Source organism: Leuciscus leuciscus (assembly GCF_965113295.1).
Source record: "Leuciscus leuciscus genome assembly, chromosome: 15".
Classification (NCBI taxonomy): Eukaryota; Metazoa; Chordata; class Actinopteri; order Cypriniformes; family Leuciscidae; genus Leuciscus; species Leuciscus leuciscus.
The window spans coordinates 31,177,023-31,193,750 of NC_138739.1; the positions used below are offsets into that span (position 1 = coordinate 31,177,023).

The following is a 16,728-nucleotide window of genomic DNA, read 5'->3' on the forward strand; positions in this document are numbered from 1 at the left end:
AATTGGAGCTACCTGACTAGAGAAAACAGAGAAAAAGGGGCCACTGTCTTTCCTTTTGCCAAATAGGTATAGGTAAAAGTCAACACCCATAATGCACTGGGCATGTTGCCAACCAAGGCCACTCCCACCAGTATGCTCCTAATGGATAGACTTGATCAGAGTCAAATACAGCCTTGCTTTAGTAGGAAATACTTCTTATAGCAACTTCTTAGAACACAGTGACAGAAAATCTGAAAAACCTCCATGTCTGTAGCTTCCCTTTCAAACGGGATGACTATGAACACAGTGTTTAAGGACAAACGGAGGGGAAAAACTAAAAGAAACTGCTGTTCCATCAGTTCTGTCCAACTCCCTGAAGGAATACACTGTCGTGTAGAGAAAGCTGTTGCCATAGTGTTCCATTTTTACCATAATGCTGTTTAAAATGTAGACAACCATACAAATTTCAGTGATAAACCTACTCTTATAATAACTGTTCTGTTAATAACCCTCTGTCGATCCAACTGTTTGTGGGCGGGAATACAAAAATGCGGAAATACAATCTGATCTTTTCACAAAAGCCTTGGAGTTTTTATTGTCATCCAGCAAACTTTTGCTGTTGAATAAAATGGAATTTCTCTGTCCAGATAAAACAGAGAAAGAGTAAACATTGTTCATTTACATATACTACAGACAATGTAACAATACAAAGTGGGCTGAAAATCGGCGAACCTACACTTTAATATGAGCAATAGTGATGCTTACAAACACTCCTAAAAAAACTTGACTAGTAAAGCTGTGAACCTTACCTCCTACACATTTAGGAAATTGGTTGTTCCATTCTCCAGTTGACAAGCAGGAGATTTTACTCTGTCCTTGTAATTCCGATCCCTTCCCAACACATGAAAGAGTTATTGTGTGTCGAGGTCTGATTGAAACCTCAGGCCCCGGGTGTCCGTCTGATCTCATGTTTATAGTCAGGTTTGCGACACACATTACCTCTAAAGAACATAAAGATCTGATAAATCAAGCATCCTCCATGTGAACAACAGATCTATCATTGATTTATCTTTGTCCAGTCCAAGGCTTTTACATTCTGTGGCCTTACCTTCACATTTGGGGAAAGGGCTGCTCCATTCTCCATTTGGCTGACAGGTGATTTCTCTCTGTCCTTTTAATATCAGCTCTTGTCCATTGCATGAAAACCTTAACTTGTGTCCATGTTTGATGGGACCCTCAATATCAGGGAATCGCTCTATTTTTAAGTCTTCCACTGTTGTGTTTAGAGAACACGTTGCCTCTAGAGAAAGCAGACATTTGATCACATATTTATCCACACAGAAGCTTTTATACCTTATGTGGCCCAGTGTTTTGGATTCACTATACTACTGATTTTCATTGTGTACTACCAAGTAGTGGTTTAGCATTACAATTACATTTTTGTTATACGGTATTGAGTTAAAGATGGAGTATACGTTGTGAGACAAATCAGACACAATCATTTGTTATATTTAACAAATAATCTTTAAAACTCACTCTGGTATCTATGGTCCCATCCCCCCAACTAAAGCAAGACTTTCCTGCATTCATTTATATATATAAATGAACATGCATCCCAGAACATTGTGTGAATGATTTACTGTCTTGTGTAGTGTCTTTTAATTATATATATCTTTTTGATACTGTGTATTTTATGATCGAACCAACGGTCAATGTAACCTCACCTACACTATGTTTGGTCTCTATAAATTGGTACTTTGAAGATCGAAATGATCATGTATATGATATATCGATGTATATGATTACAAAATGTAAAATATATAATTTGGTATGCACAGTACAAGAAAATATTTATTACGCCTCATTCTACATCCTGATCATCACATTACACAAATTTAGCCGCTAATGCGTATGCGAATATGTCCGCGACATCGGGAGCTTGTAAAAGGAAAAAAAGAAAATGACTTGAAGCAAAGAGAAGCCATGGGTTCTCAGCCCGTTATCACACATGAACATATATCACCAGCCACACCGAAAGTTTAACCACAGTGAGCTTGGTAAGCTCTGACCCAGCAGAATGGCCAGTGAATGAAAGTGCTCGAGACTACTTTTGCTTCAACAAACCTGAGCAAAATATCTGAGACTTCTCTGCATCAGTTCGGAACAATTCATCAGTTTAACAAGGGAGCACTTCTACAGACGGATGACAAATGGAGAGGATCTTCTGAGGGAATGGTTAGTGTATTCCCCATAAAATGGTCTGTGTACTGCTACTACTGAAACAGCCTTTACTTCAGGATACAATGACTAGAAGAATATATTGAGTCGTTTATCAGAACATGAAGGGTCAGCGGAACATATCAATGCAGTGCTAGTTCATTCAACGACTGTTGATGCACGAATAGACTCCAGTTTTGCAAATGATGTTCTTGCATAACAAAATACTGTATATTGGCGTAATATTATAAGGCGCATAATTGCCATGGTAAAATTTCCGCGGATTGCCTTTTTGTGGTGAGAACAAACAGCTCGCCTCACAAGAAATGGACATTTTTTGGGATGTCTTAAGTTGATCAGCGAATTTGACCCCCTGTTGTCCGAACATCTTTCTAAGCATGGACACAGAGGTTCTGGAAAACTATCTTTCTTCTACAACATGTGATGAGTTTATTTGTGTCATGGCTGACACATTTTTACATGATTTTGGGTGAAATCACAAGCGCAAAGTATTTCTACTTGATTGTAGATTCTACTCCAGACATCACTCACACTGACCAACTCGCTCTGTCCAAAAATCTGATGAATTTCCAGATCCAGTCCAGATCGCTATGTCCAACAGGACAGTGTGAACCTCTAGAGCCATACTGCAGAAAACATGGCAAACGAGCTCATTTAGGCCATAAAAGAACATATCATTTAGTTGATGGATTGTCGAGACCAAAGTTATAGCAATGCTAATAACATGTCTGGCAGATATTCTGGACTTCAGGACAGAATTAAAGACGTGAATCCACTTGTAGAATATGTCCAATGCTCAACGTTGGAAAAAAGCTCTCAGAGTTGGATTTGGAGCAATCAAGGAAGCTTTGGAGAGTATCCATAACGATCACGAAAACCCCCAAAATGCACATTTATGGATAACCTGGAAACCACCATTTTATCTGTTGTTTGGGATGAAGTGTTTAACTGGGTCAATGGAGTAAGCAAAGCACCTCAGCAGGTTGACCGAGACCTGTGCACTGTCTCAGTTTTGTACAATTCATTGATCGCTTTCATCGGTGAAGTCAGGGGAAAATGTGATACTTATGAGATGGAAGCAAAGGGGCTGGTTGTGACAGACTGCTATAAATCAGACTTTCAAAAGAAAGAGAACAAAGAAAAGGATGTTTGATGAGTCTCAAGCATCCTGTGAAGCATATATATCGTCGCTGTCGGGCGGAAACCTCCTACGTCCAAATTTGGTCAATTTCATATTTTTTCACAAATCGATGCTATTGTTCAGTCCCAACGTGGGTCTGTTATTGATCTAAAGTGTTGAAAATGGCTTGAGAGCAAATCTCTTAACTCCACTGGACACTTCAACAGTCTGAGAATCCTCGTAATTCCACCTCTTATTCACTCCTTTTTGTCTCCTCAAGATTGAAAGTCGCAACGATTAAGAAATCCTCGTAGAGCAACACGTAAAGCAAGCGTTAACTAGGATTTTATCTGTGTTAAACTAGGATATCAGTAATTTATGTATTTTAAATATCTACTAATTATTAGGCCTATTTAAGGCTTATTATACATGTGCATTGACGTTTTAAAATGTATCTAATATAATACTTGAATTGAATTAAATGTTTTGGATACCACCATTAAATTATTGTTTTTATTATTGTTTTACTGACTCGAAGTTGGCACTGTGCATGTAAAATACCCCAAGTAGCAAGGTTTTTATTTATGGGAGAAAAAGGGCTGTCTACTGGCGCCAAGTAAGCCTATCTTTGGATAACTCTGTTTTTTAGACAATAACGAGTGAACATATTTAGGTTAGATACATTTGAGTAGGCCTGTTTTGTTAAAAATCAATAGCTAATGCTTCGGTGCAGAAGGAAGCCTGTGAGCCATGAAGGTAAGTTTGCGTGCAGATTAGGCTAATTTACGCCTATTAGACAGTCAGCTCATCGTTTTTTGTTTTGCATCACTTATAGCTATTAAACCTTTAAAATAGAGTTTAGGAAGATGTATGTAACCATAGTCGTTAGCTTTGGTTAACTATTGAAGCCTTTTCTCTTGTCAAAAGGCTCAACGCGACCGCCAACTTTGTTTGCGTGCAGATTAATTTCCGCCAATTAGACAGCCTAGTCAGTTTATTGTTTTATTTTGGTATTGCATCACTCATAACTCTTAAACGTTTAAAATAGAGTTTAGGAAGATGTATGTTACCACAATCATTAGCTTTTATTAGCTCTCTTGTCAAAAGGCTCAACGCGACCGCAGACTTTGATGAACACTACGGGCAGCAGCGACGTCTGTGTCCGTTCCATTCTTATCAATGATAGAGTAATCTCGTATCTCCCTGATCCCAAGTCATAAATCTTGTATCTCTGATTAAACATGATTTTGGGGAAATGTTGTGTTAATGTTGGTACACAACAGTATATGATGGCAGTATAAGGTATGATACCAACTTTAACGATACAATGTCTAGTAACTCAAAAAAAATGCGTTTTTTTAATTTCCTGAAAAATAATGGTTTTGGATATGCGAGGATTCTGCCCGACAGCGACGATATATATATATATATATATATATATATATATATATATATATGTGTGTGTGTCTTTTGCCTATGTCACAATAAGAGGTAAATCCGAATCCGAGGCGTTCCCTTTCTAGGGAACTCACGCTGCATCGATTGATGCTGTGGGAACATCTTTACCCAAGCCACCAAATCATGTGGTTTTGGGATTTGTTTCATGTTTATAGTTTTATGTCTTTTATTTTGAAATACTCATACTCTTGTTTCCTGGTCCCATGTCATCTTCTTCCCTTGATCCTCATATATGTGCCATGTGTATGTGTCATATTCTCATTGTTTTTTTTTACATGTGTTTCTCAGTTCTGTTTTCTCATTGGTTCTCTGTCCTAATTGTTCACACGTGTTCCTTGTTTGGTCATTAGTCTCTGTATAAATAGCCCTCGTGTTTCATTGTTCCTTTGTCTAGTTTTTTTCAGTGTAACCTGCTGTTGGTGATTGTTTCGGTCAAGTCTGCTCATGGTCAAGTCCGCTCATAGTCAAGTCTGCTCATAGTCAAGTCTGCTCATAGTCAAGTCCGCTCATGTTCCAGTCAATTCTATGTTTTGTATTTGCTTACTTTGGATTAAATAAACTGCACACGGGTTCATTACTACACTCGCCTCCAGTGGACTTGCATTAAAAAACGTCAGCATGACGTCACATGAAGTCAGACTGCATCTCTACCCCTGGGAAATCTAATTCATTTATGTGTATTTTACCTAGCAATATACAAAAGAATTTAATAAAATATATAATAATGAAAGAATTGCACCAAAATATGAAATATTATAAAAGTGAATATATAATATGAACACATTAATATTAATTATACAACAAAATAATTTTTCAAAATAGTATTGTGAAATAAAATCATGTATAATATATTAAAATAATCACACCTGAAATCTTATAAAATAGAATGAGTAATATTATTAAATAATAATAAACATTAATTATACAAAATATTTTGTAGTAATATTCAAAATAGTACAAACCAAAAATTATATACAAAGTCTTATTTATTTATAGATATGTACTATGTCTTTTGTTATATTAAATTTGAATATAACCTCTGTGGCCTTACCTACACATTTGGGAAATGGGCTGCTCCATTGTCCATTCGACAGGCAGGTGATTTCTTTCGGTCCTTGTAAAATCTGACGATAACTAACACATGAAAATGTCAACCTGTGTTCATATTTGATTAATTCATCATAATCAGGGAGTCCCTCCACTCTCATGTTTCCCCCTGTCTTGTCTGGGACACACAATACCTCTAAAAAATTAAATAAAAAAAGTCTAGTTTCAGGACCTCAGATGGAAAAATACATGCAGTAACCAATGCAGTTATATCAGCCACTTAAACAGTTCAAAATAATTTAGGATATTCAAAATTTAACGACAACAATCTGATGTCACCTGCATTTTTGTGTGAAGTCAAAAAAGGAAAATATAGGCCTAATGCACTGTTTACACTCTTAGAAATAAAGGTTCTTCCATGAAAACCCACTTTTGATCCTTAATTTTTAAGTGTGTATGTGACTTTTTCAGTACCTTCACAGGCAGGTATTTGATTGTCCCATCCACCATCCCGACATGTTCTGGTGTCAAATCGACTCATCATCTGGTAGCTTGACAAACATATCCATAAGATTTTTTTTACATTTTTTAAAATAGATCTGTCTAAATATAAACTTACATACTCACCCATCTCTGCAGGTATACTTGATGGTTGTTCCAAAAACAAATTTGTTACCATTCACAATAGTGTATTGACCATTTGGAATATCTTCAGGCAGCTCACAGCGTTTGACTGATTGTGAATCAGAAACAAAAGATACAGTTCAGAGTTCTGAGAAATCAGCTTTTGAAGTCCAATGAAATTACATGATAATAAGTTACTCTGATTATTTTGAATGCATACAACTAGAGTTAAAGTATTTTTAGAGCAGTCCAATAATTTCTAAATATTGTGTGTGTGTCTTGTATACCTACGTGAACATTTTTCACCACGCCATTTAGTCCATTTGTTTTTACTACACATGTAGGTGATTTTTAGTGGAGATGCATAGCCATGTTTGCAAATGTAGTCAAGTTTATCACCATCAGAGTAGTTGTCTTTCCTTGAGATTTCAGAAACTTCTGCATTCTCCTCCTCTGGGATCTCAGAGCAACCTGTTAGACAATTAGAAAATGACATCATTGCTATCATTTCTGTATGTTATTTATTTAAAATAGAAATGCCTTACCATTCTGTGTCGATGCATCAACACCAAAGCATATCCAAACACATAAAATAGCAAAAAATGTATCTAATTTTCCCCAATCCGTTAGTTTGTTCAGTCTAGGAGATGAAGAAACGCCTCGGTTACGACTGTAACCTCGGTTCCCTGAAGAGGGAACGAGCGTTGCGTCGAAAGCTGACGCTATGGGAACGCTTTGCGTGATGACGTCTTGAAGCACATGTAAAATCAGTCCAATGGTGTGGCGGAACGTCAGAGGCGGGTGACGTCACGTACCAGGAAGCTATAAAAGCCGGCCCGAAACAGAAAACGAAAGCTTCGTAAAGTCTGAAGTCGCGCTGACAGGCATGAAGGAGATATGGCAAGGCGACGCAACGCTCGTTCCCTCTTCAGGGAACCGAGGTTACAGTCGTAACCGAGGCGTTCCCTTTCAAGGGAACTCCCGTTGCGTCGAAAGCTGACGCTATGGGAACGTCTATACCAACGCCTCCATAGCTACAAATGTCTGTCCTGTGTGTAATCATGTGAGCAGCACTAAGAAGACAAAACATGAGACCCTAGAGTAGAGTCTAAATCCAGAGAGTAGAACCTGACGAAGGTGTGCGGTGAGGACCAGCCTGCCGCATCACAGACGTCCTGTAACGATACTCCTGATATAAGGGCCTTAGAGGCCGCCATACTCCTAGTAGAGAGCGACCGGACAGCCCAAGGAGAAGGCTGTCCAGCCGCCTCATAAGCCAGTGAGATAGTCTCAACCACCCACTTGCTCATCCTTTGCTTAGACACTGGACCTCCCTTGTTAGGGGAGCAAAAGTCACTTTTACGCCACAGGGCAGCTCTGTGGACATACGCGTCTAACGCCCGAACAGGGCAAAGCAAATTATTCGCCTCCTGGTCCGATTTCGAAAGGGAGGAGGACCTCCAAGTGCCACGAAGGAAACGAGATACCAAGGGGTCTTTCCCCACAGACATTCCACCCAAAGGACTGTGGTAAGCACCTATGGCCGCCACATAGACCTTTAAAGTGGACGGGGTCAGACCTGGGCTGCGTTTCCCAAAAGCATCGTAAGCCTAAGTTGATCGTAAAAACGATCGTACGACTGATCTTAATATTACGGTCTGTTTCCCAAAAGCATCGTAGCTTAAGTAGCACTTGAAAATCTTCGTAGATCTACGAGTGCTCTGGAGTAATCGTACATCACCAAGTTCATCGTAAGAAGACAGATTTATGAGGACACCTGCAGGACAACCGACAGATTACACCTTTAACTTTATTCAAATGCAATGTGATTATAATATAAGGTTTGATTGTACTTTATTGTACACTTTATTACTCTTTTTTTGTTGTTGGTTAAATTAATGTATAAATTAAATAATTAAAAAGGTCAGAAAACAAAACAAAAAATAGAAATAATTTAATCTAATAATTTTAATCAAAATTAAATGAATGAACAAAAAATAAATAAAAGAAATCCTTTTAATCTGTTAAAAATTACATCTTTGTTTCACTCTATCTCCTCTAAAAGGACATTAATTTCATCTTTTTGAAAGGAATCTTTTTTTTTTTGTTTTTTTTTTGCTATTTTGTCAGTGCCTCCGCCTGTAGGTGCTTTATATAGACTTGTCTTGATTGCTAATCCACAACAGATGACAATTATTAGGTTAAACGTTCCATATAAGGTTATGTTTCAGCACTTCACGAATGGACAGCGACTCTTAAGTAGCACGTAGAGCGCATTCTCGCGCGTTCATGTTAAGTGCATTTTTGGGAAACGCTCGTGGAATTGCTGCGAGCGTTCGTAACCTTGCACGTAGAAAGCGCTCTTAAGAGCTAAGATACATCGTTATCGGGAAACCCGGCCCTGCAGTGAACCGTTCCTGCAGGAACTCCAGCACTGTACCAATTGGGCAGTGGACTGGGTCCAACCGACGGTCACTACACCAAGAAGTGAATACTCTCCACTTCAGGGCATAAAGTTTCCTCGTGGAGGGAGCTCTGGACTGTAGAATGGTCTCAACAACCTCGGTTGAGAGACCTGACTCTATGAGCTGGGCCCCCTCAGAGGCCAAGCCCACAGGTTCCACAGTTCTGGCCGAGGGTGAAATATCGAGCCCTCTGCCTGGGACAGAAGGTCCCTCCTGACGGGTAACTCCAGAGGATGCCCGTCGAGGAGGGACACAAGATCGGGAAACCATACTCTGCCCGGCCAGCGCGGGGCTATAAGAAGTAGATGGACCCGATCCCTGCAAACTCTTTCCAGAACTCCCGGGAGCAGAGCAACTGGGGGAAAGGCGTACAGACGTAGCCTCGGCCACGTCTGTACCATAGCATCCAGTCCCAGAGGAGCTGGATGCGTGAGGGAGAACCAAAGTGGACAGTGAGACGTCTCTCGAGACGCAAACAGATCCACTTATAATTTCCATATCAGCTCCACCACCTCGGGGGTGGAGCCACCATTCCCCGGGCCTCGGCCCCTGTCTCGACAGAGTGTCTGCTCCTATATTCTGGACCCCGGGGATGTAGGCTGCCTTGAGTGACAGCAACTTCCCCTGGGACCACAAGAGGATATGGCATGCCAGCGCAAACCCACTTGATATAGGCGACTACCGACGTGTTGTCCGTATGTACTACACATGGTGTCCCCTGAGACCTGTGATAAAGCTCCTCAGAGCCCGGAAGACAGCTAACATCTCTAGGCTATAGAATGCCAGGAACGATGATGGTCTTCCCACAGACCTTGAGATGAGCGACCCTCAGGATCGCTCCCCAACCCGTGAGGGAAGCATCCGTCGTTAGCAGTTTGCGACGACAAGGAGCTCCCAGCACTGGGCCCTGGGACAGGAACCAAGGTTTCTTCCACATAACCAAGGCACGTAGGCATTACCGCGTGACCTTGATTGTGCGAAATGGGTTGCCCCTCGGGGAAAAACCCTCTGGTCCTGAGCCACCACTGCAGGGGCCTCATGTGCAGCAGTCCAAAAGGTATCCCGTTGGAAGCTGCTGCCATGAGACCCAACAGTCTCTGGAACTGTTTGACAGTGAGTAGCTGGCCTAGCTTTACACTTCTCACAGCTGCCAGGATGGAATCGAAGCGTGGCGATGACAGGCGCGCCTGCATCGACACTGAATCCCAAACCACGCCTAAAAAAGTGGTCCTCTAAAATGGAGAAAGCACACTCTTCTTGGCGTTCAGCCGTAACCCCAACTCTTTCATATGGGCGAGAACAACATCTCGATGTTGAACCGCCATCTAATGCGACTGAGCTAAAATCAACCAATCGTCGCTGTAGTTCGTGATGCGAATACCCCGGAGGCGCAGAGGCGCCAGAGCTGCATCCACGCATTTGGTGAAAGTGCGGGGTGATAAAGCCAGGCCGAATGGAAGAACTCGATATTGGTATGCTTTGCCCCCGAAAGCAAACCTCAGGAACTTCCAATGACACGGACGGATGGAAATATGCGTCCTTGAGGTCTATCGTGACAAACCAGTCCTCGGACCTGATCTGTGGCACGATTTGTCTCAAGGTTAACATTTTGAACTTGAGCTGCATGTACTCGTACAGAACTCGAAGATCTAAAATGGGACGCAATCCCCCGTCCTTTTTTGGAACTATGAAGTACCGGTTGTAAAACCCGGTTTCCCTGTTGGAGGGGGGTACATATTCTATGGCCCCTTTCTCTAACAGAGTGTTTACTTCCTGTTCCATAACCAGAACCTGCTCGGGGCCCACCACTGTGGGCAGGACCCCCATAAACCGCGGTGGGCGTTAATAGAATTGTATCTAATACCCTTTTTCCACGGTCTGCAGGACCCAACGAGAAACATTTGACAGTAGCTTCCACGCTGTCAAAGATTCTACTAGAGGTACCAGTCTCTCGAGACTGGTTTCTGGATTTTGTTGCTGTTGAGTAGTCGGTTCGTCGCCCTGTAACGGCGCACCGGCAGGGAACGACCAAACAGACTGCTCCAGCACCCTCCTCAGAGGGGGCGGGCATCCCGAGGCCACTACGTTTCCGGGTGGACCTTGAGATATGTGCTCGCCGGAGACCGCTGCGCCCTGTAACACCGGAGGCGGCAGGGTTGGCAGAACGGTCCCCTGAGGGCACCGAAGAGAGACGGCACCGTATTTTTCTCCTGCTGTTGAGTAGTCGGTTCGTCGCCCTGTAACGGCGCACCGGCAGGGAACGACCAAACAGACTGCTCTAGCACCCTCCTCAGAGGGGGCGGGCATCCCGAGGCCACTACGTTTCCGGGTGGACCTTGAGATATGTGCTCGCCGGAGACCGCTGCGCCCTGTAACACCAGAGGTGGCAGGGTTGGCAGAACGGTCCCCTGAGGGCACCGAAGAGAGACGGGCACCGTGAAAAGAGGTGTTAACCGCTCTGCTTCGGGGGGACTACCCTCATTTGTCCTGAGCCCTCAGACATCAGGACTTTTTCCCAGCAGCCTTCTTGGCGGTAATAACGGTCCGCAGATCCGTTTTACCCCTCGAAGACTGCTGGGTTTGAGAGCGCCCTCCGTGTCCCCGAGATTTTTGTGGGGGAGCACGAGAGGACACACTCTGTTTTTGAGTGGCACGATGTTCAGCGCTCTTTTTAGAGGAGTGAGGCTGCTCCCGCTCAGCAGCCTCAATGAAAGAACGGCGGGGGAGAAGTTTTTGTAATGCAGCTGCCTGTTTAGCAGCTTCCTGAGATTTAGCTACCGCACTGTTTACTGCATAAACAGGTATTATACACGTTGGAAACCAAGATGGCGGCGCGAGTACATCGCGAGGCTCGCGGTCTCTCCAGATTCTGCAATTTAGTAGTATTTTTCTTGCTCATTTCGGGTCTGTTCGTGCAGAACAGTTGTGCCTTAACATCGTACACCCAAGGTGAGCTTTTGGATATTGGTTTGCGAATTTCCGACAGTTTTATGGACAACCTTCGACTCCTTCCTGAGATCGCCAAAACACCCGGGGCTATGCACTCTGCCCGGCCGGGCGGAAGTGCTCGCAGGCGGCGTCGAGATCGTAAACAAAGGCGGGGGAAGCGCGGAGGACTAAGAGCTAAGCTAAAGCTAACACCACACCGGCTCTCTTTACCCAGCATTTTCCTTGCCAATGTACGGTCGCTGTTGAACAAAATGGAGGAGATTCGACTCAACATCACATACAGCAAGAGACTTTTGAACTGTAATGTTCTAATTTTCACGGAAACATGGTTAAACAGCGGAATACCGGACAACGCTATTGAGCTAGCGGGACGCCATACATTCCGGGCGGATAGAACATTAGATGGCTCCGGTAAGACCAGAGGTGGTGGATTGTGCATTTACATTAACAAAGCTTGGTGCACAAACTCTGCTATTGTTGGGAGACATTGTTCAGCTAACCTTGAGTTTCTCATGGTTAAATGTAGACCGTTTTATCTACCGCGGGAGTTCACTTCCACTATTATAACTGCAGCCTATATTCCCCCGGATGCTGATGCCAAGTTTGCTATGAAAGAACTTCACGCAGCCATCAGTAAACAACAGACCGTTCACCCGGAAGCTGCGTTTATTGTTGCGGGTGATTTTAATCATTCAAACTTAAAGTCAGTGCTACCGAAATTTCACCAGCATGTTTCCTGTCACACCAGAGGAAACAAAACCTTAGACCATGTTTACACAAACATGGCTGGAGCTTACGTCGCGACACCCCTCCCCCACCTGGGACAGTCAGATCACCTTTCTTTGTTCCTCACCCCCAAATATGCACCTCTCATCAATCGCGTGAAGCCATCAGTGAAGACCATCAAGGTGTGGCCTGCGGGGGCAGATTCCTCACTCCAGGAAAGGTTTCTACACACAGACTGGAGTATGTTTGCTTCTCAAGCCACCAGTGGCTCTCACACGGACATTGACTGCTACACCTCCTCTGTACTGGATTATATCAATACCACCATTGACAGTGTTACAACCCAGAAGCAGATCACCACATACCCAAATCAGAAGCCATGGATGAACAGGGAAGTGCGACTCCTATTGAAGACACGCAACACTGCCTTCAGATCAGGAGATGCACAAGCCTATAGCACATCCAGAGCAAATCTGAAAAGGGGCATCAAAGAGGCCAAGCACTGCTACAAGCTTAAGATAGAGGGACACTTTTCCAACGCTGACCCTCGGCGCATGTGGCAGGGCATTCAGGCCATCAGTGACTACAAACCCTCTCACTCCACCCCCGCAGCCACTGATGTCAACTTCCTGAACGAGCTAAATGACTTTTATGCTCGCTTTGAAAGAGACAACAGAGAAACTGCCACCAAGCTCAAATCCTCAGCTGACCACCCGCCGATCACACTCTCCTCCACAGATGTCTGCAATGCACTGAGCAGGATCAGCGCGCACAAGGCTGCTGGACCAGACAACATCCCTGGACGCGTACTCAGGGCATGTGCGGAGCAGCTCGCTGGGGTTTTTACAGACATTTTCAACCTGTCTCTTGCCCAAGCAGCTGTACCAACATGCTTTAAATGCACTTCCATTGTGCCAGTGCCAAAACACTCCAGCCCGAAGTGCCTTAACGACTACCGCCCTGTAGCACTCACACCCATCGTAATGAAGTGCTTTGAGCGGCTGGTCCTGGCACACCTAAAAGACTCTCTTCCATCCACATTGGACTCACACCAGTTTGCCTACCGTAGCAATAGGAGCACAGAGGATGCAGTTTCCATGGCACTGCACTCTGTGCTCACACATCTGGACAATAAGAACACTTATGCACGCATGCTGTTTGTTGACTTCAGCTCAGCATTCAACACTGTCATCCCAACTAAGTTAATAGCCAAACTTGGAGACCTGGGCATCAACACCTCCATGTGCAACTGGATTTTGGACTTTTTGACCAACAGACCCCAGAATGTTCGATCAGGCTCCAACTGCTCCACGTCCATCACACTCAACACTGGTGTACCACAGGGCTGTGTGCTAAGCCCGTTTCTCTACTCCCTCTTCACCTCCGACTGCAAGCCTGTGTACGGATCTAATTCCATCGTCAAGTTTGCGGACGACACTACGGTGATTGGTCTCATCAGCAACAACGATGAGACTGCCTATAGGGAGGAGATCAAGCACCTGGCCACATGGTGCACTGAAAATAACCAGCTCCTCAACACCACCAAAACGAAGGAGCTCATCGTGGACTTCAGGAAAGTGTCAAGAGGCACACACGACACCATCCACATCAATGGAATGGCTGTTGAGCGTGTCTCCAGTTTCAAGTTCCTGGGGACCCACATCTCGGCGGACATGACCTGGACAACCAACACCTCCAGCCTGGTCAAGAAGGCTCACCAGCGCCTTTTCTTCCTGAGGACACTGAGGAAGAATCAGCTTTCCTCCACTATCCTGGTGAACTTCTATCGCTGTGCAATAGAAAGCATCCTGACCAACTGTGCTACAGTGTGGTATGGGAGCTGTTCTGTTGCAGAGCGCAAGGCACTGCAGCGGGTGGTGAAAACCGCCCAGCGCATCACTGGGACTCCACTACCTGCCATCGAGCACATCCAGAGGAAACGCTGTCTGCATCGAGCTCGCAGCATCCTTAAGGACTCCTCTCACCCAGCCCACAGACTGTTTTCTCTCCTGCCCTCCGGCAGGCGTTTCAGGTGCCTCCGGACCAGGACCAGCAGACTAAAGAACAGTTTTTTCCCCAGAGCTGTCTCTTTATTAAACTCTAACCCTCATTGATCCCACTCCCCTCATATACTGATTGACTCTCCTCTCCCTCCTCACACCTGCCTCCATTTTGTTATTTGCAATACTATAATGTTCATTTGCACTGCTGACTGTTATTACAGTAACAACTGTTTACATATGCATCTTGCACTACTACCTTGACTGGAATATGCTCAATTTGCACTGCCGACTGTTTATTTACAGTACCGACTGTTTACATATACATTTGCAATACCATACTTTAACTGTAATATGCAATTACTTCCACTGCACTTTCACTCGGATAGCTTCTGTCCAAACTTTATTTGCACTACTTTAAATCCATTGTTATACTGCTCATTTTAGCCTAACTTATACATATATCTATTTGTAAAATTCTGTTTATAGTAATAGCCATCTGTATATTATGCTCACATTCTGTTTATAGTAACACCCATCTGTATATATATATTCATAGTACATATCTATCTGTAAAATTCTGTTTATAGTAATAGCCATCTGTATATTATGCTCACATTCTGTTTATAGTAACACCCATCTGTATATATATTCAGTACATATCTATCTGTAAAAATTCTGTTTATAGTAATAGCCATCTGTATATTATATTCAGTACATATCTAGCTGTAAATTCTGTTCACAGTAATAGTTATCTGTATATTATATTCATAGGACAAATCTATCTGTAAATTTTTGTTTATAATAGTATTCAACTCTATATTTATTCAGTACATATCCATGTTCTGCACTATGGAACCACTGTATATCCTGCACTTGCTGCTATTGCACTTCTGGTTAGACCTAAACTGCATTTCGTTGCCTTGTACCTGTACTTGTGTAATGACAATAAAGTTGAATCTAATCTAATCTAATCTAATCACCAAATAAACCAACAGTGGAAACCGGAGCATCTAAGAGAACGTGCTTTTCTTTCTCTTTTATATCGCTCAAATTGAGCCACAGATGCCTCTCAGTGGCCACCAGGGCTGCCATAGACCGCCCGATTGATTTAGCGGTCTCCTTGGTGGCCCTGAGAGAGAGATCTGTGGCTCTGCGTAGTTCAGCCACTGTGTCAGGACCAATTCCCCCGCCCTCCTCTAAATCCCCCAATAATTCTGCCTGATAGGCTTGCATAATAGACATCGTATGCAGACACGCTGCAGCTTGACCAGCGGCTGCATACGATTTATGAACCAGAGATGATGTGAATTTTACTGGCTTAGAGGGAAGTGAAGGAGCTTTCAGGGAAGATGCCGTTGCTGGAGAGAGATAGCTCGCAAGCGTCTCCTCCACCTTCGGCATCTCCCCATAACCATATTCTTTATATTTGTGAATGGAAGAATAGTGGGATATTTGTGGTGCATACACTCTGTATGAAACCGGTTTTCCCCACGATTTCGACACCTCGGTGTGGAGATCGGGGAAAAACGGAAGGCTTCTTCGCTGAGGCTGTGTACGAGATGGCAGGAAGCGTTCGTCGAGCTTACTTTTCGAACGAACGTCCTGCCTATCCTCTGGCCACTCAATAGATAGTCTGTCAACTGCTCTAGTAATAACATCGAGCAGTTCCTCAAACGCATGAGACTGAGGTGGCGAATCCTCAGACTCAGCTTCAATACTCACAACATCCAACTCCTCAGAGCTGGACAGTTGCAGTATTGGTGCCTCTATCGGGGGGGAAGAAACCGCAATGCGTGCTTCCACACCCTGATGAGAGGCACTGGATCTGTCAGATTGATGCTGAGATAAGGCAGAGCCCGTCTCAACATCCACTGACAGATCCATTTGCGAACCCCAGGTCTGAGATCGCCGCCGAGCCTCAGCCGCGGCGGGACCCGAGCCCTGGGGAACGCGATCGGGATTGAACCGAGCCAAGCGGGATCGGAGCGTGCGCAATGGAAGCGCGTCGCAATGCACACAGTCACCACCCTCGAGTGCTGACTGGGCATGCTCCTCACCCAAACAAACAACACAAAGAGTGTGAGTATCACCTCCCGTTAAATAACGCGGGCAGGGATGG

The 16,728-nt window shown here is 43.8% G+C and overlaps 1 protein-coding gene across 2 annotated transcripts in view; it reads right to left on the minus strand.

The window, feature by feature from the left end:
- The window catches only part of LOC309476671 (complement factor H-like), a 139,557-nt gene that overhangs the window by 21,117 nt on the left and 101,712 nt on the right, over positions 1-16,728 (minus strand). For both annotated transcript variants that reach the window (XM_082139813.1, XM_082139814.1), the window contains 6 exons: positions 6,758-6,937; positions 6,470-6,575; positions 6,317-6,393; positions 5,847-6,038; positions 1,088-1,279; positions 789-980 (listed from right to left, as the gene is read on the minus strand). In XM_082139813.1, coding sequence (XP_081995939.1) covers positions 789-980; positions 1,088-1,279; positions 5,847-6,038; positions 6,317-6,393; positions 6,470-6,575; positions 6,758-6,937 — 939 coding nt within the window. The remainder of the gene's footprint in view (positions 1-788; positions 981-1,087; positions 1,280-5,846; positions 6,039-6,316; positions 6,394-6,469; positions 6,576-6,757; positions 6,938-16,728) is intronic.